Below are 19,739 nucleotides of genomic sequence, written 5' to 3' on the forward strand. Positions count from 1 at the left end.
AGATTATTGACAGTTGATTGAGGTAAGTTGAGGTTTATTTCTAAGTCAAGATCTAGATTGGAATGTACATATTAATTGCTTGTTTTCTTGTGTTATATTTTCAAAATAGATTTTATACATAATAAAGTTATGTGCATTTGTTTATTAGACACTCAGAATGATAAAAAAAAAAAATTTTATGCGTAGAAATTATGATTCAGTGTGCATCCCAGATTTCATGAGTTAGTTTCAGTTTCAACTTTCGTTCTTGACTTAATTTTCAGATACTCTTTCAGTTTATAGATTTTCAATATTTTGTTATGTGAATTGCCTGCTTTACTTTGTGCATTTCATTATATTTATTTATAGCGTTGACTAGTCTTGTCCTCTGTTTAAGGATTTGTCAATGGGATTTACTGGGTATCCTTTGAGGTACTTAACCCGTTTGGGACCGGTATTGCGTGTGACAGGCGTTGAGTGTTTAGGTAACGAAATAGTGGATAGAGGCAGTTTCCTAGACTCAAAAGTGCAAGCTCAGTTGATTCGTTCTAGTGGTAGCAATATTCATCAGTCTTTAATTTGTTTTAGATATTTTTGTTTATCCCTGGGGAATGCCCCAAAGCCTCACGTACTCAAATTTCAAGTAGAGGCTTACGACTTGGCAATATGTTAGTTTATAGGCGTTTTAAAATCAAATTCCTCGTTTAGTTTACTTGCCAAAAATTTAGTAAAGACTTTGTTAATATTATTATAATTATTGAGAACAGCTTGGACCTTGTATTAGTTAGTAAAAGGTTCGCTCAACGTGTAATAACAGTTGAATACCTATCACGTCTCACCCCATTTTGATGGCATGACAGCTATATCGAATAGCCTATGCCAAAAATAAGTAAACGAATAACTTTTTCTTTTGGGATTGATTTCAAATGAACCTATTGTTAAACTATGTTTTGAGCTTATGTATAAGTTTGTATAACTGTTGGCTCGGGGATTTCAGACATGTAGGAACCAAAATCACAATTGCTATTTTTTTGTAACCGCAATGTGTTGTGGGACGGGAGAAATGAGAATGATCACAGAGCTAACTGTCGCGAATGCGAAATTTAAATATTTGACCTCTTCGCAATAGCGAGGTAGTGCCACGATCGCGAGTTTAAGGGAGTTTGTACTCGGCAATAGCAAAGCTAATACCATAAAAACGAAGCATTTATTAGGTCTGTCTCTGCAATTGCTAGAAGAGTGCCGCAATCGTAATATAAATATATCATTTTTTTTACCTTTTATGTATTTGAATGGTAACACTTACCTTTTACTGTCCAGTGGGCAAGTAGTATCCTGCACGAATTTCAAAAACACCAATTTTAAGTTTGCCTGATGTATTTTTCTACCAATCAAAAGGGATTTTTATCAATATTTGAAAAGGCCATCTTCATTCCATCCAGTAGACACGAAACCAAATACTTTGAGTGAAAACTAAAAAGGTGCAGTGTCTTTGTTTTTGCATGATCACCATTTACATTAGTGTCACCGATGTTTCTAACAAGGGATGTCATCGAGCTACAAATTCATTGCCAAATTGCACAAAGTAATCATTAGTGTTTTAAGATTACAATATTGAAAGATTATTTTGATGTTAAACACATTTTTATTTTAAGACCACAAGATTCAAATATCTTCTTTATATTTAAACGTTGTGCTTAATTAAACTAGAAGAAATAAAATTTAACGGAAGGAGTAAATTTAACTCCAAATCCGAATTTAACCTTGCAATTAAATCAGTTCTTAGTCATTAGGAACAACTATTCTTGAACACTGCTTTATCTAAGAGCAAGGCCTATGAGAAAGGGTAATACAAACAAAAAATGAAGAAGTTTCACTCCTTATTACGATTAGCGATATACTTCCGTGACCTTTATTTTCAAACTGAAAGCACGACAGTAAGTAGAAAATCAAACTGAAAGCACGACAGAAAAACCAACTTCGCAACGATAACAGAAAACCATTTAACAAAGATTATGTTCGCCAGCACACAGATGTAATTTCATATATTTAACAGTTTAACATCATAGCTGCCTTTTCCTTATCAAAAAAAAAAACATCATAGCTGCTTTTTGGGGGGGAAAGGGAATGTGAACTTTCAAGCGAATGTTAAGTGCTAACACGGATGAAAGATAAATGCTGAGGAATGAATTCATTTGAGGAAATCTTTATCCTACCATTCTTGAACAAAAGTCTTATATTTCTTCATACGTGAATAACAAGCAGAAAAACAGTTTTTCTGAAAGTGATATCTGCACTGTAATGACACGTCCTCTCCAGAAATTAGAGGTAACAATAAAGTTTATACCTGAATTGAATCTCAATGAAAGGAACCCTGTCCACCTTTCTTAATATACTTTCCCTATTAGTCTTTGCTTCTCTAGTCTATACTAGTAATCAGAGTGGATAAATTAGTAGCACAAAGGTTGCGCCACTGAAAGGAAAAATGGAGAGCACCTTGGTGGAAATAATAACGGTGATTTCCTATATCTGTAGAAAATTTACAAAATTTATACATGAACGCAAGCTCCCTTCCTTTCCTCAAGGGCTATTCAATTTCAATAATACACAACTACAAAAGGTAACGGGAAAAGCAACAATCCACTCGGTGTCAAAATTTGGCAAATATGAAACTCATCCTTATTTGCTTACGCATCTATATATGTATGTGATGGTTGCTGTAAATATCAAATCTCAAGCAAAATTTCCGCTTCTAACTTCTTTGCCTCACTGACCTTAAGGTTAAAGTAATTTGAAGGCAAAAAAGTGCTGTACAGTCATAAGCTTGTCAGCCACTTGAGGTGTCATTGTCGCTATCTCCACTGTCATCACTGCATCAACAGGAAAACAGCCAGAATATCACGAGCCAGTTAATGGCGCAGCTAACCAACTACAAGAAGATAAAATAAATGCCAAAAGGTGCGCACAGAATAAATAAGCTGAGACAAGAACGACAAAAATGCCCCCGGGATTTGGTTCAACGTCAAGAGCCAAAAAACGTTATGTGTGGGCCTAGTACATCACAAGTTCAAATCTTGTTCTGGACTAAAAGCCTAGTATTTAAGTGGAAAAGGGTACAGGAGCGGGGCATTACCAGCGAGTTTTGAACGATTCGCAGTTGGATGATTTCTTGATTATAAAAAAAATGACACAATTTTCACTCTGGATTAGAAGCAAAGGAAAATCTATAGATTGGTCTGTGAGGGTTGAGATAGGAACCTTATACCGCCCCAAATAGTTAACACTAATTGCAATCCAGAGGAGAGCGGACATCAAATCCAGGAGAGATCCACTGGAAAATACATTACCTTAAACCAACGAAAGTCTAATCATTGTCTCTTGTACCACAAGATGCGAGCTATGTCAAATATTATTTCCTTACAGTCCAGGAAACACTACATGAAACATAAGTAAATAATATACCGATGGAGTGATTGTGAGAGCTTCTGAGAAATCATTTTAGATGTTTAAAGGTAACCTAGAAGAACTTGCAAAAACAGGGTATCCTAGAAGCACCTTTTAAACGAACATAAATAAAATTCTAAGAACATTGACAGGCAAGCAATTCTTGCACAGGACTTCAGCAGAAAGATTTTCCAAAATCTAAAACTATACTAAATGCTCTCAGGTTGTCCTGATGAGCTAAAAATCTTTGATAAATTCTTGGCCAAATACATAAGCAGGCACCGAAACTTGGCACCGCTTAAAGTTGGGCTTGTTCCTATTAGACACTTCAAGTATATTCAATGTGTCTATTGAACACCTCATTGACCATCACGAGGAAAAACAAAGTGAGTGTAATCCACTCGCGGATGACATGGCAAATCAACGAATAAAATGAAGACGTGTTATTTTGACCCTAAATCACTATTAAAATTTGTTTTGAGAAAAAAAATATTTTCATTAAAATTCCCCCTCCCCCCTCGGGAACAAAACCCAGTTGCATCCCAATTATTCTTCCTCCACCATTGTTGTCAGACCACCAAAAACCCCATAGAGAATCACCAACACCACCACCATTTCACATACCCACCAGAAACAAAAATCTTCAACCAGTTAGAACCTTAGCACTTCCTTCACATATTGATTTCAATAGACAAATTTAAAAACCCGCTATAAAATGCTTTTACAACCAGAGAAGAACCAGCAGTAGTGAGCGAGCAGCAAAAAAAAAAGTCCGACTAACAGCAACCGCCGGAAAACCTCGATCTTGGCTGAAAATTTATTCTCCGACGATCTTGTACTACAACCTCCGACAATCTCTCTCCTTCCATTCTTATTTCCTCATTTCAGAAACACCTTAAAAATTACATCCTCCTTCAAAAATCAAATCAGATAACCACCGAGTTTGATGGGAAAATCTTGCCGACGATTTCATTTCTATCAATGACAATGAGAGCTTTGACAGCGCTACGACCAAGAAAATTTGAGAGTAAGCAAAGGAAATTTTTAAAAAGTGATTCTTTGCAATTGTTCCCTTGGATCTTCTGTAAAGAATGGAATTGGAGATTTTAAGGAGTGGCCGTGGTGGATTTTTGATGAAGAATAGCTAAAAAATAAAAAATTAATTAAAACTATTTAACTAAAATATTCTTTGGCTCTTCACACGCTCAAGAGAAGTATTGTTCACACAATATGACATGTCAGCTGTCTGTTAAATAGACACTTCAGAAGTAATTCGAGTGTCTAATAGGAACAGGCCTAAGTTTAAGTATCTAAGTGAAAAATGGTGCCAAGTTTAGGTGCCTGCTTATGTATTTGGCCTAACTTTACAGCTTACCATTTTTTCTCTCCTAGACATCATCAGAATAGAACAAAAAGAGCCCTCACAGGGGGAAAGGGGGTTAAAAGAACAAAAATTCATTCAGCTTCCTCGATGCTTTTATTATCAGACTAACGAGCTGTTTCAATAACATAAAATGAACAGACTAACTCACCTTTTACATGTAAATAAAAACATGTTAGTATATGCATTGGAATTTGGAAATTTCTCACAAAAAGAAAAAGGGTTTCAAACTTACTGTTGTTATTTGTTAGTCAAATACGAGCTTGATTTAATCTTTTTCATATAAAGATTCTCTAGATTCAATCTTCGAAGATGCAGAATAATATTTAAGAAACATTACTTTATATGACCAGAGTGACATTCCTGGAGGATTATTTAAACAAATCCTCTCTTCTGAACTGTGGGATTTGAAGAGAGAAAGAGAGGCCAGCATAGCACAACACTTAATAAAATGGATAAATCAGTTAATAGCTGCATTATTGAGATTTATGCAGGATAAATCACAATGAATCTCAATAATACAGAGATGTTGTACTTGCAATGGTAAGACATTAAACCATAATGCAACAGATAAATTCAGAATAGCATCTCCAAAGCAACAATCTGCAAACAGTAGGCTACAGATCTGGAGTAATTAAAAACACTTCACCTGTGTTCAGGGAGCTTTGCTATTCGTCTAGCATCCAAGCCTGTCATAAACTTCTGCGCAGCTTGAACATTTTCTGTACCTGCAAACACCAAGAAAGGAACGTTGAGACGCTTACCATGGCAGCTCCAGAGAACTATTAAATTGAAAAGGATTAGCAAGCACTTGAAGCAGCAGATTTCTTTGAAAAAAGAAAGAAGAGAAGGAACTTGGAGTTGGCCTCCTCATATTCGGTTTGACTTATGTTCATTCGCTCGAGCTTACTACTTGAATCACGAAAGGCGCTTAAGCGTTACAACGAAAATGCCAAACACATGTAAAAGAATTAAAGTTTTGTACATTGTCAGTGTAAAGATTTTTTTACACTATCAAGTCACCCAAAGAATATCTACATACTACAGGTAAGCCTCCTTAAAATATAGGATTTGCTACAACACGTAAAGGTGACCTATTAATGTAAAAATTTCGTACACTGACGGTATACATTACTTAAAATCTATGTAAAAAGGATTAGCAAGTACCAGAAACAGCTTAACAAGCATTCCACCAAAATATATGACCAAGAACAGGTATGAAGAGAGATTCATATTAAAATCAGAAAAGGACTACAGTCATCTCAATTTGAGATGTAACAGAACAGAAAATACAGAGGTAATACCCTTTGCCAACTGAAAGGCATGCAGTGCGCATCTCTCTGCAGCAAGTCTCACAGGTGTATTTCCATCCTTCAAGCAGTCAGCCAGAACAGGGCCAAATTTTGAAACATGGATGGCAATGGCACCAGGATTAGCCTGTAATGCGGAAACCTCAATGTTTACTTCAAAAAAATTAAGGTTGAGCCTACTTAAGAATATATGAATGAAGTATGTCAGTTATTACAGAAGCACGAACTTTCGAAACTGCCTTCAATGCAGATAAAGCCCGTCTTCGGACTTCACTTGAATCATCCTGCATGGCCAACACTATGGATCCCAGAGTTTCCACATGTGAAGTAGAATTTGACGGATCACTCTGGATTTGTTGACGTAGAAGCAATCCTAACGCTCTCGTTGATGTTTCACGAACAGGAAACTAACAAATAAAGAAGCAACCACAAAGAAAACCATCAGATTTCCAAATAAATTAACTTTTGCTCTTTCTGAAAAACTATACTAACCAAGCTTTTCCAGTTCTATTGCTTTCATCTGCAATTTACACTAGAATTGCTGGTCAGCTTAGAACTTTACATTTCTATCCTTAGAAATCTAAGTAGCACAGTTGAGAGGGGAGAACTGGGAATTTAGGTGATTAGTTTTTTCTTTTTGTTTCTTGCTGTTATAAGTCGGGGTCCTGTCCAACTTATGGTTTTTCTGTTTTGTCTGTACCTACATTTTCCCCTGGTAAATGAAATTTTAATTACCAAAAGAAAATAAGAACATGAAAATCTGAATCCTCTCGTGGATGTTTTCCGTACAGAAAATGGAAGAGTAGAGAAGTATCTCAATGGGAAAGAGATACTTCAGATAAAAAAAATAAAAATAAAAAGGCATCTAAATGTTTCTGTTAGTGTATAGCACTGATTTATTGATTTACTTAATAGAAAAAAGCACAGGTTCATAGATTTCCAGTTCAAACACCTTCCCTTCAGAAAAGGCAATATAAACTATGGAGAAAATGCAATGAAAAGTGGAATTCGTTTTGTTTCCACAATTGGATAAAACATATATATATGAAACAACATTTTTAAGTTTCTACAACAATCAGAATGCAGTTTTGTCCAAAACAAATTACATAAAGTAAAATAACTTATGTCAGACGTACCTTTTCATCATTTAAGGTGCTTTTGAGGCAGTTCACAATCAATGTGAATGATGAAGAAGCACAAATTATGTCAGGATTGTGCTTAAGCATTGAACAAATGGTAAGTACTGCCCCATGCCTTGAGCACCAGTTAGATGATGAAGCTGATTTTGACAGCTCATCAAGTACTTCAACAACTTGTCCGTCTTCTAGGTACTGTAGAATAATAAAATGCAGGATAAATCACAATAAATCTCAATAATACAGTTTTAGGTCCATGAGACTGCCTCAAAATCAATCTAATAAGAAAATCAAGCCGTCCATAAAAAAATTTGGTTAATGATTTTCACAATCAGTTTGTCGTATATAAAGCTGTAAATTCAGATTCTCTTTCAAGAAACCCATGAAACATTATCATCCACAGTATTGGTGCTTTATGTTTTCCCGCAGCAATCCACAATCACTTTTTCCCTCATTTGTCATTATTTAAATTTTACTCCCACCGTTTCAATTTATGTGACGTAGTTTGATCCGGCGCGGAGTTTAAGAGAAAATGGAAGAGTTTTGAAACTTGTCACCTTAAAAGCTTAAAAGATAAAAGCTTTTGTGGAGCCTTCAATTTGTGTGGCTATAAAAGCTTCTCATTAAGGGCAAAATGGGTAAAAGGGAAAGTTTAAAGTTAAATTGTTTCTAAATATAGAAATGTGTCAATTCTTTTTGAATCGGACTAAAAAGTGTCACATAAAGTGAAAAGGAGGGAGTACTAATAAAGGTCGGCAGAAAAAGAAGACAAACAGATCCACTAAAAGTTAGCTCAGCTAAGGTGATGTTATGAAAGAAACCCATTGATTCAGATCAATTCCGATATACAAACACAACTTTATCTGGAAAAAAATCTCAAAATATTTTCTCATTTTATCCTCAATTAGTACTTGCAATCTTTGCTTGACGTGGTCATTTCTAATCTTGTCCAATCTTGTATGACCAATGAAAAAGAATTCTGAAATAAAGAATACTAGAGAGAAACTTGAGAGGGTGATGCACCCCAACCAATTAGACAAGAGTTCCTCTACTAAAACATCTGAATTACAGGGTAGAAAAGCAATAGATTGAGCATTATCCCCCAGAGGAACATAATAATATGCAAGACACCACTTCAAAATGAAGCAGCCTGCTTTGGAACAAAAAAGGAGGCAATCTGCTATGATCTACACCCTGCTTTGTTCTGAACAAAACCCCACATCAAATAAATCACCAAATAACCTTTACCAGCACCTCAGTGATGATTAAAAACATGCTAAATACAGGACATAAAATCTTGATATAAAGGAAAAGAAATGTTTCCTGGGTAGAATGACCCTAACCTGCGAAATAATTCCAAATATGCTTGCAGCAGAACTTCTTATCTGATCATCATCGTTGTGTATTAAATCCTTCAGGAGGGTGTACACGCGTGTTCTAGAAGCAATGCTGACACTTCCACCAGCATGCTTAATCACACCTTTCAAAGCAGTCAGAGTAGCCTCACGAATTCCAACATCTGATGTCTGTTGAACCATAACTCAATAGAATAACTCTGCTTCTTAAAAAGAGGCGAATTGCGACAATAGAGAAGTAGAATAAAGTACAACTATCACCTGCACACCAGATAACAGATCACCAACTAAAGGATCAACCCTGGTACTGAGAGCACTAAGCTTCCCAAGCGCAAGAGCTGCACTAGATCGTATTGTCCTATAATAGAACTTGTATAAGTTAAAGGAATAAAGATCACAAAGAACTGAAGTTATCGCTTCAAGAAGCAATAGATGTCATAAAGCAGACAGAGAAAACAGATCAGAAGGGCATCAGTTTCACAACACATCATTTCCCCTTCTAACAGCCAAAAAGGGTACACCACTACAGAACCAACCTCGTGTTATCCTGTAGACACTTGACAAATGTTGTTTGAAGCTGGGGAAGAAAAGGCTTTAGGGCTATTCCTCCCCTTCGTATTATGATGCTCAGAGTTGATAGAATTGCGCTCTTTACTTGCCAAGGAAATCTGTCACCTATAATACGAATCAAGGGCCTGCAATTGAAAGCATAGTACGACAATTTCAGCGTACGCTGATTGACTTTAGAGTAAATGAAAATACTAAATCTAGAAAGTAAAAAACATAATCCTCTTGATATCTGCCTATATGAATCTTCTTCATGCTGGTACAAACATTGAATTAATACACATGGTGCATACCCTGTGATAGGAATCACAAACTCCTTTAGTGTTTTCTCACTTGTCACTTCGATTAACTCCCCAAGACCCAAAGCTGCTTGCTCCCTTAATTCTGCTGATCCACTAATGAGACCCTGCAGATCAAAAAGAAAATCACACTGGGTAACAGAAAATCCAAGGAGCAGTGCAATAAATAAAATACCACATAGGACTATTAGGAGGTCAATACAATCTATAATTACCAGTATTAAGCAATGGAGCAGAATTAAAATGATGCCTCGCATCGATTAAGAAATAAGTTTGGTGCCTAGACTAAGGTTTTGATGCCTCGCGCCAGTCGGCTAGGATAATGTTTCAATTTTACCATTATGATGAAATGTAGCAATAAAAAATAATGAGGAAATCTAGGGAGCGTTGTTTTGGAGAAGAAGGAACTAAGAAAAATAGTATTGAAGGAACAGAAGCTTAGGTTACTCTCCAATTCAGTCTTTCTCTCTGTTTCTTTCTTTGGTATCCTCATGTTAACACCTTTTTACAAATTTCCTTTATTTTCACTATGTACCATTTTCTCTTTCCTAGGATTACAATGGATATTTGTATAATCAACTCTGAAATGCAGTAAATCCCCATGTACCTCCTGCCACAGCATACACAAAAATATAAATGTGTTAAACTTGAAGACTGATACTCTGATGTACTCTCAGAAGAATTTTCCTCTAAACATATACAACTTAACACCAGCACCCCCAAAAACACCCACCAAAAAGAGAAACAATATCTACCGTGAATTTACAAAGAAATAAGCCAGAGTACCTTTAAAAAAAATAAGGTATAACAACAACAACAACCAGGTATAAGGTATAATAATAACCTGGAATACCTGGAGAAAAATAGGAAGCAATGGCTGAAGAGCTTTGGGAAGGCAAAATCCAGGTATAAGAACTGGTCCTCCCTACATGTTCATTAAGAAGAACGTTAAAATCTCAACAGACTCATGAAACAACAGAAAACATTGTGACAACCATGCTTTTAAAACATAAAATAACAGCTGTCTGAAATAGAAAATTGCAACCTTTTTCTTCCTACGTTCCTTGTCTCTTGAAGTAGATACAGCATCACGAACCAACTTGATGTATGTTGGAAGAACTTCTTTAGGAACTGAACTCACAACACTAGACAGAGCTTGCCATGCAACCTGTCAATAAGTGGTCAGATAACCCACACAAATTAACATACAAAAGAAATGCAGTGATCCTGACATTACCACCACTGTATCAGAATCCGGATCACTAAGCAAAATAATCAGGGTGGATATCATGTTTGGAGCTTCATCACCAATATAGAAGTCGCAATTTTTGAACAGATATCCAATAAGATACGCTGAACTTCGTCTAATCGAAGCCTGGAATTACAAGCATACAGCAGCATTAGAGAAAAGAATAGCAATAAACGAGTTTTAAAAATAACAAGAAAACAAAGAAAGATCATGCCTGACTATCCCCAACTCCTTTCAGTAATTCTGACAACAAAGAGTCCATGCCTTCCTCGTCAACAACTGACACAACAGTTTCTGCTGCCTTCTTCGCTAAACTTTGAACTTCCTGTATTTTATTCCATAGAAAAATTAAAAAGTGAATGTGAAAACTACATAAACATATGCACATGTCTGTGAGGAGGCATACTGTGTCAGTATAACCCATTGCATTCAGTAAAGCAGGAAGGATAGCACTAAGGTGGGAATCAAGACCAGGTCCTGCAACTTCCGCTAAAGCTCCCAAAGCATGCGCATTGAAGGCACTGTAGGTGTGCGCAGATATTTGGTGAGTACTGCAGAACCACAAGGTACAGAAAAGATATAGGGAGCAGAAAGCATATATACGTACGAAAGTGGAAGATGAACGAGCTTTGGGAGGATGTGTGGCAGCACCGCTGTGGTCCTGACACTGAAATAAGTGGCAACAAAATTTAGGACATAAGGATAAGATAATACATAGAAACATGACTTATCTAGACAAACAATAGACTACCTCAGAATTTGTTTTAAGCCATCCAAAGCAGTATCTGAGGTCTCCTCATTCTCCAGAGCATGAAGAAGTGTTGGAACAATCTCATCGATTGCTTGCATTCCAGCATTCTACATTACGAACCACCAAGTGCAAAGTTTAGTGCTGAGAAGTTTCTCGATAAATATGAAATTTCTCAAATATTGGCAAGATCTGTAGGATTTACCTTGTAAAGAGTACTAAATGCCAGGCCTGCTGATTCACGAACCTCGAGCATGCTGTTGAATAAGGAACACCAAAGAATTACCTCAGAATGGAAATGCAAAAAACTGTCATTTTCATAGTAATATAAGCAAAAGATATCACACCTATCACAAAGTGCTGTCCGAATTGTGGGGATGAGCTCATCCATAAAACTCAACAATTGACTCCTACCAGCACTGGCCATTACTTCACTTAGACCAATGCAGACACCCTGAAATTGAAAAAGTATTAAAGATCGAGAAATGATAAGTGGAAACAAACTACATCTTGTTGGTAAATTTTGATTGCAAGTGCGAAGGAAAACCCATGTCAAATGAAGGAAAAAGGATGAGATTCACAGCTTCTGTACGAAAAGTATAAATAAGACTATTATTCATCTTACCAAAGACAGAAGATATACACTCCAGTCACCATGAAGTCACAACTATATTGTGCCAGTAAAGAAATAGGGAATAAGTCAAGCAACATATTTGGGAAAATTCAGAGTCTGAACTGCCTATTTTGAAAACATGAAGTTTCTTTTTATAGATGAGACACATTTAGTTACTTTAGCTCTGCACAATGCCCCCTCACATGCAGGCCTAATTCTTTTTATTGGGCCAAGCACGTGGAAGTATTTTATGATAGGTAGTGATGACACTCAAATGCAGGACAATTTCCTATTCTAATACCATAATGTATTGTGTGAACTGTCTCACTTACATGCTTAAGCTACTCTTTTCAGAAATAGTAAATACGTTATATCAGTCCCTTCGGCAACATCCAATAAAATTGGAATGAGATTATAGCTGCATCACTAAAGAAAGTGCTGAAATATACAAGTGAGCAAAAACCAAAGAAAGAATCCTTTTCTAATCTTGCAGGGATCCTAAGAGGCTAAGTATTGATTTTACTGCATTTAAAAGTTCCTCTTTACAAAAAGAAACAGTGTACAGTTAAACTTTAATCTGTTGGATAGAATTAGCTTTGTCTTCCAAACGTTTAGCATTCCTTTCCTTCCACATAGTCCACCAGATGCATGCTGGTAAGGGTGTTCACGGCTTGATTTGAGCTGGTTTAGCTCCAAAAAGAAACCAAACCAATTAACTCCGTTTTTAAAATATTGGGAACCAAACCAAACAAATTAAGTCGATTATTCATCGCTTCGGTTGTCGATTTTTAAATGCGACATATACTGCCAAGCACATATTCAGCGACTGCTTACTGTGAATTTTTTTGTGCAAAAATTTGAAGTGATGTCATTTACCAAGATATCTTGACGATAATTGAATTTAACAGAACGAATAATTTAAGGACTCAAAGACAAGTTGTCTTTAAAGTGAAATTGATTCTTGGACTAATCAAAATAAAGACTACAAATCAGTGGGTAATGCCAGGCACGGTTAAAGAAGTAATGTTCAGCTGGACTTTCAGAAGGAGGAGAAGAAGACATAGGGCTTGGGATGTCGCTCCACTTGCACTCGTGTGGACTATTTGGAGAAAGAGAAATAGGGGAGCTTTTGATGGAATAGAGGACTTTGTACATTTGAGGAGTAGTCTTTATTTCTCTTATTATGTTTCGGTGCACCCATGAGACTCCCTTAAGCATAGATGATTTGGGTGTCTTTCGTAGAGAACCATATTATATTGTGAGGTTTCTCTATTTTTTTGGTATACTTCTCGTATATGGGTATTTATGCCCTTCATTAATGAAATCTTATTACCTTACAAAAAATGTAAAGGTAAAGAACTAGATCATAGGGTATTTAACAGAGCTTTAATGGGAAAGTGGCTGTGGAGATTCGGGTTAGAAGAGCATGCTCTATGGAGGGAGGTCATAGTAGAAAAGTACGATTCAACGGGAGGGGGTTGGAGGACCAAGGCGATCACAACACCTTTCGGGTGTAGCATGTGGAGGAGCATCATGAAGAATTGGGAAGCATTCAGTGGCAACATCACTTACAGGGTGGGAGATGGAAGGAGAATCAGCTTTTGGAATCATAGGTGGTGCAGAGAGGATACTCTGAGGGTCTCCTTCCCCCACGTCTTCAGAGTTTCAAACCAGAAGGAACTGATGTTCCAACAGATCCGCAAGGAGCATGAAAGGGGGTAGTATGGGACCTCTCATTCAGGAGGAACATGCAAGATTGGGAGATTGCGGAGCTCCAAGTTTTGTTGGCACTGCTATACGGGCAAGACAGGCTCCAGCCATCCTGCGACTCTTGGAGATGGGGCTTGCGTGGCGATAGTTTGTTCACTGTAAAGTCCTTTTACCAGAGTATGTTGGTGAGAGAGGAGACCACTTTTCCATACTCCTCGATCTGGATTCCTAGGGCGCCCACGAAGGTGTGCTTTTTTGCATGGCTAGCGGCAAGGGGAGTGATCTTGACTGCTGAAAATCTCCGAAAGAGGGGAATTACACTTGTTAGTTGGTGCTACATGTGTAAAAGCTCAAGGGAAGAAGTTGATCACCTTATATTGCATTGCCCTATGTCCTCTGCTTTGTGGAGGGCAATCCTGAATCTTTTTGGTGTTCAATGGGTGATGCCAAGCACTGTAAAGGAAATGTTATATAGCTGGGGCGGTTTTCGTAGAAGAAGAAAGCAAAAGGCGTGGAAGTTCGCCCCGTTAGCTCTCATGTGGGTAGTATGGGGGGAGAGAAATAGGAGAGCTTTTGAGGAGATTGAGTCTCCTTTTTCACATCTTAAGAATAGTCTTTTATCTTTGATCGCTTTTTGGTGCACTCATTTAGCCCCTACTTGTATAGAAGATTGGGCGTCTTTTGTAGAGAATCATGTTCTGATGTAAATTCTCTACGTCTTTGGTATACTTCGTGTATACGGGAGTTCTCTCCCTTTTGATTAATACAATTTACCTTATCAAAAAAAAAGAACTAGATTACTGTAAAGGCAATGAACTAGACTACAAACCAAGAGAGCGAAAAATTAGTACATACGATATAATTTAAAATTTCTTTCAATTTTTTCCGGTTATTCATTGTTTAAAACCAAAACCAAATTTTATCGGTTTCTAAAATTAAAAATCAAAGCCAAAAAATGTCGTTTTTCTGTTTGATTGAATTTTCAGTTTGGTTTGATTTTTCAATTTCCAGTGAACAACACTACATGCTGGTATGGTTTTCCACAAAACTGTAGCACCTTCTACTGTCATAAAATTTTGGAACTAGAGGTGCAAGGTAGCCTAAGAAGTCTAACCCACACTTATTCTGGCTAGAAGCTGGACAGAATACACCCCGCTGCTGGCGACCGCCATTTTGACAATATTTCCATCTTCACCATAACTCTTTCAACTTCTTGCCTTGCGAGTATTTTGAATAGGAAATGTAGCCCATTCATTACAAAGACTCACTCTATTAGGAACTCTCCATTTCTGCTGCAGCCATCTTCGTATCCCCGAGCAATGAGGGATTTCTTGATTGTTGTCTTCAAATCTTCCAATTATGCATGTGTTCAAAAGGTCTCTATGTTTGGGAGGAGACTTCCATAAGATTCTGTTATCTTTCTCTAACACCACTTTTGGGTTACTATCTATTGGTATCCCTGAGCAATAAAGGATTTCTTGATTGTTCTCTTCAAATCTTCCAATTATGCATACGTTCAAAAGGTCTTTAGTATGGGAGGAGACTTCCATTACATAAGATTCTGTTATCTTTCTCTAACACCACTTTTGGGTTGCTATCTATTGGTTGGCCATCTGCTACTTCTGATTGCTTCTGCGGAAGTGATGGGGTTTCTTGTCTGGTAGTCCTTATTGGGGCTTGTCGAACTTATTTTGCGAATCATTGAATTTTGAAGACTAAGTCTTTCCAGCCAGAGTTGAAGTATGTTTCTGGAGAATGATAACACTTCTCTTTCTTGTAAACAAGACTTACAGAACATTTCTCACAGAAGCTCACTCATATTATTTTGCTGTTACTATCCGGATAGTTACAGAAGCTCTCAAAATCATCACTGCCCCAAATACGATTTAGCTATAACTAAGTTGTCTCGCTAAGATAAACCCACCTCAATTTGCATTGAAATTCCAACTCCAAAATTGGAGAGATGAATTAAGATCGTCATAAAATACTGCATTTAACATAACTAAAATACTGATAACAAACATATGCAAGATATTTATAAACTGTGTACTTGATGTTTGATACCAGTAAACTGGTAGGACTCTGACTAGCCCCACCACTGGGGTACCTTTTATTAAAATAAAAAATAAAAAGAGAAAATCTATTAACCACTCTATAACTGAAAACACTCAGAGAGCTTAAAGAAAACACCTGGAAGCATGTGGAGGAGGTAAAGTACTCACTTGTCTTCTACTTGGATTAGGATCTTTTAGACCCTGTGATAATATTGGGATAATCGAAGGAAGGACTCTTTCACCAAGCTTCCTAACAAGCTCACCCAATGCTCGTCCAGAAGCCTGCAAATTTTTAGACCAATGATTTCTTATTTCCAGAACAAATGTTTTACATTCTTGTTCACTATGAACAAGAGTACCAGCACACCTGTCTCCTTTCAGAGGATGAAGATGCTAGAGAACTTATCAATGTGCTCATCAGTACAGGCATTATCTCCTTCAATGTTTTCGGGGTATTTGCAACAATGGTCTTCCATACATGCAAAGCAGCCTGAAAAATAAAAATACAAAGTGGTTAAAGTTCATTAATTACTATAATTAGCATCTCAAAACAAGTCGACCACCATAATTGAAGCATCGCATAGTATATGAAACAAATACTACCTGCCGCACGGTTATGCTGACATCGGTTCGGACCATATACAATGCAGCAAGGACTTCATTGCGTTTTTCCCTTCCAAGTACCTCAATAATAGCCCGTCCTTGAGCCTCAGTACTGGCACCCTCATCATCACTCCCGCCCTCAAGATGTGCTTTTCCAGATGTTCCAGCAACCTAGAAGAAAATATAACATTAACAAACCTGCTTCTTATATAATATGATGCTAAAGTGCAATGCTTACCTTGAACAAAAGGTCACCCAGCAACTCTACAGAACTCTGCCTGATACGCCAGTTATCATTGAAAATACCTTCTTCCACAGCAGGAAGAAGCAGAGGCAAAGATCTAAATTTATAGAACAAAAGAAGAGCAGAGAGTAGCAAATAGTCAGCAGATCAATTATCATTCATACTTTAACTATAACAGCATGATTTTTCACTTCATCATAGCCTCTTTCATTGTGTATATCCAAATATATGGTTATGGTACGGGACTCCAAAGTAAACTCGGGAGACAGCTTAAAACTAGATGTGGAAGATGACAAACGCATACGTGGTTGCGTAATGCTCCACCAGAACATGGCCGGCGCTGAGTGCTGCCTCACGCACAGATTCATTCTCATCGGCCAACCCTATTGTAGAAAGTAATGTTAATTCAAGGAATGTCTCCACGCAAGTAAACATAAAAGACGCCCACTAAACTAATACTTCAACTGAATGCTAATTTTTTGTTTATCTCTGTGTGACTGCATGTGTTTGTGTATATGGATGGAAAAAGGGAGGAGAAAGAGAGATAAATTACCATCTAAGATCGCTGGCAGAACTTGCTGCAAATAGTTCTGGAATTGGATGCCTAAAGATCTTGGCAGATACTACAAGCAGCCAAATAATTCATATGAGAAAATTTACAGAAGAAGAAGTTATCCGTCTTTCTAAACACAAACTTCAAAAAATGTAAGTGCTTACCCTAAAGAGCGCCAAGTGCCCATCACGAACTGATGCCTTTTGATGAGAACAATTTCTTATGATCTCAGGAAGTATATTCTCAAAGTACTCTATTCCTAATGCGGCCAATACCTGGGAAAGAGGAGAAAACACTTGTAGGTTGAATGTGAAAACGAGAACCCTAAGCAGATCAAAAGCAGTCTCTCCGTTCTGTATTACTGGCTCCGACCCACCCACCCACCACTACCCCCAAAACTCCTTGATGTTGCACCCAAAAAGCACAGGCTTTTCCGTACTTGTCAATTATTTTTTCTTGGTCCTTGCTCTTCACGACAACCAAGTTTGAAAGAGAAAGAAGAGCCAATAAGATAAAGATGCTCAAAAACCATTTCAACTTGTTTATGCAAACAATGTCACTAACTTATTTTAGAGTTAAAACCACCATACTAAACCAAAACAAGACGAGCAAAGTGTGCACACAGCATAAAACCTTAATCTTGCCAACATGGAAGAAGAAATTTTTTTGAAGTCCAAAAAAGATCTATTATAGTTACCTCTTGATCAAAAAGCACAGGTAAGAGACCATGTTAATGCTAACTTAGAATTAAGATCCAAAATTTATTTTAAGTGAAAAAGCTTGAGATTGGGGCCCCCCACTGACAGCTTCTTCTAGAAATGAAAATCCTCAGCAAAGGGAGGTTTTCAACTCCTTATAACAAGAGAGAGAGAGAGAGAGAGAGAGAGAGAGAGAGAGAGAGAGAGACTGTAACCAAGTAACACCGAATGAGATAACTATACCTCACTTAGTCCTTGTGCAGCCCCAGAACGCTCAACATTGCTTCCATCAGACTTCAATGTATCTAACAACCAAGGCACCAGGTCTGGGAAATTCTCTTCTCCCATCCCCCGTATAAGAGAACCAATGGCTCTTGCAGCAACAGATCGAACTTCAGGAATTGGATCCACAAGTACCTGAAATCATATGTAAAGAAAATCGAGTCAACTTTTGGGCTCATCATAACGTGTTACTCCAATTATTTCCAGAAGTACCTTTTTAACTTCAGGTAGCAGTAGTCCAATGTATGGTATCATGTCCTTAGGTTCTGTCACTAATGAACACATATTTCCAGCAATTTGTGCAGCTTTCTTCTTGGTTTCAGCACTCCTTTCGCGAAGCCCACGGTGTACAATTGGTACAAGCAGAGCGAGAGAAGGAGCATCAATTGAATTCACAAAGGTTGTCTGCAAGTATTGGAATAAGAAATTAGCTTATCAGGAAGTACATGGAAACCAGATTACCTATCAAAAAAAGTACATGGAAACCAGAGTTATCAGAAAACGCATTTACCTGGAGGAGAATATCAAGGGAGTATTTTGTATACTCATTGGGATCTGTAAGACCCATTAGAAGAGTAGGGACAAGTGCAGATATCTCAGGGTTCTTTATAACACTCCCAACCTATATTCAACAAAAGACATAACTAAACAATAAATAGCAAGAAGTAGAACTAAGAAGTAAGAGAAACTTGATCGTGAGATTGTTTAACCTGTTGAAGGGCTGTCTGTCCAGCTGATTGAACCTTGGGATGAGTGTCAGTAAGCACCTGTACAGTATTACCAGAGCAGTATGAAACTGAGACCAGTATGGCCCTGTAGTCAGAGACAGTAAGTACTACGTTTGCATGCAGAAGAACAAACCTCAGTTAACTTGGGCACAATCTTAGGGAGACATTGTGACAATTGCTGTGGAGCACAGTACGCCATGGCACCAAGAAGTTGTACACTACTCTGCTTGGTTCTCCAAGCTTTATCTTCAAGGCCCTGACACAGAAAAGTAATAGTAAACATAGGTCTCATGTGATGAAGGCTAACTAATAAATGAGTTTTGTGAATCCTAAACACATTGTAGGTTTATCAACAAAGGAACTGAGGATCCAATCTGTCAATTCAGATGAAATATACGGATGCCAAGAGGTAGTACAAACCCACAATATAAGCATTCATGACATGTTAGACTTGTTCTTCAAAAATCAAAGAGCAAGCATGCATTACAGCTACAGTTTCTCTATTCCTACACAGCTAAACAGTCCTCAAGGTTAACCAACGTAGCCCGGTGTACAACAATTTCTCGTCATCAAAGAGCAGTCTCAAAACCTATAATTTTTCCTATTTCTAAGAGTCTCAACAAACTACAAAAACATGTAGGAATAGATGTACATTGAAAAAGAATTTTGAGCATGCATTCATAAGAGTACACTCTAAGTGTGTGCATAAATTACATTCTGCAAGATTACTCCATCATCCAGTTAACCACATCGCTCGACCAATATATTACAGATAGCGTCGGTTGC

General features: G+C 37.4%; 1 protein-coding gene across 3 annotated transcripts in view; it reads right to left on the reverse strand.

Moving 5' to 3' along the window:
- Positions 1-2,480: 2,480 nt before the first annotated feature.
- LOC107809447 (protein ILITYHIA-like) overlaps positions 2,481-19,739 on the reverse strand; it is a 42,449-nt gene continuing 25,190 nt past the window's right edge. The window contains exons 30-59 of one of the 3 annotated variants that reach the window (XM_075228206.1): positions 19,087-19,209; positions 18,936-18,992; positions 18,737-18,847; positions 18,439-18,630; positions 18,187-18,360; positions 17,410-17,520; positions 17,246-17,315; positions 16,997-17,075; positions 16,687-16,789; positions 16,449-16,619; positions 16,213-16,335; positions 16,014-16,127; positions 11,816-11,922; positions 11,674-11,725; positions 11,472-11,578; positions 11,328-11,387; positions 11,127-11,241; positions 10,935-11,045; positions 10,709-10,846; positions 10,517-10,639; positions 10,325-10,396; positions 9,466-9,578; positions 9,142-9,300; positions 8,867-8,963; positions 8,594-8,776; positions 7,251-7,445; positions 6,342-6,521; positions 6,109-6,241; positions 5,454-5,532; positions 2,481-2,849 (exon numbers count right to left, since the gene is read on the reverse strand). In XM_075228206.1, the coding sequence (XP_075084307.1) occupies positions 2,807-2,849; positions 5,454-5,532; positions 6,109-6,241; positions 6,342-6,521; positions 7,251-7,445; positions 8,594-8,776; positions 8,867-8,963; positions 9,142-9,300; positions 9,466-9,578; positions 10,325-10,396; positions 10,517-10,639; positions 10,709-10,846; positions 10,935-11,045; positions 11,127-11,241; positions 11,328-11,387; positions 11,472-11,578; positions 11,674-11,725; positions 11,816-11,922; positions 16,014-16,127; positions 16,213-16,335; positions 16,449-16,619; positions 16,687-16,789; positions 16,997-17,075; positions 17,246-17,315; positions 17,410-17,520; positions 18,187-18,360; positions 18,439-18,630; positions 18,737-18,847; positions 18,936-18,992; positions 19,087-19,209 (3,495 nt within the window). In that variant the 3' untranslated portion in view covers positions 2,481-2,806. Of the gene's footprint in view, positions 2,850-5,453; positions 5,533-6,108; positions 6,242-6,329; positions 6,522-7,250; positions 7,446-8,593; positions 8,777-8,866; positions 8,964-9,141; positions 9,301-9,465; positions 9,579-10,315; positions 10,397-10,516; positions 10,640-10,708; positions 10,847-10,934; positions 11,046-11,126; positions 11,242-11,327; positions 11,388-11,471; positions 11,579-11,673; positions 11,726-11,815; positions 11,923-16,013; positions 16,128-16,212; positions 16,336-16,448; positions 16,620-16,686; positions 16,790-16,996; positions 17,076-17,245; positions 17,316-17,409; positions 17,521-18,186; positions 18,361-18,438; positions 18,631-18,736; positions 18,848-18,935; positions 18,993-19,086; positions 19,210-19,739 lie in introns of all 3 variants that reach the window. The other 2 variants (XM_075228205.1, XM_075228204.1) reach the window with 2 other exon arrangements.

Source organism: Nicotiana tabacum, chromosome 13 (assembly GCF_000715075.1).
Source record: "Nicotiana tabacum cultivar K326 chromosome 13, ASM71507v2, whole genome shotgun sequence".
Lineage (NCBI taxonomy): Eukaryota > Viridiplantae > Streptophyta > Magnoliopsida > Solanales > Solanaceae > Nicotiana > Nicotiana tabacum.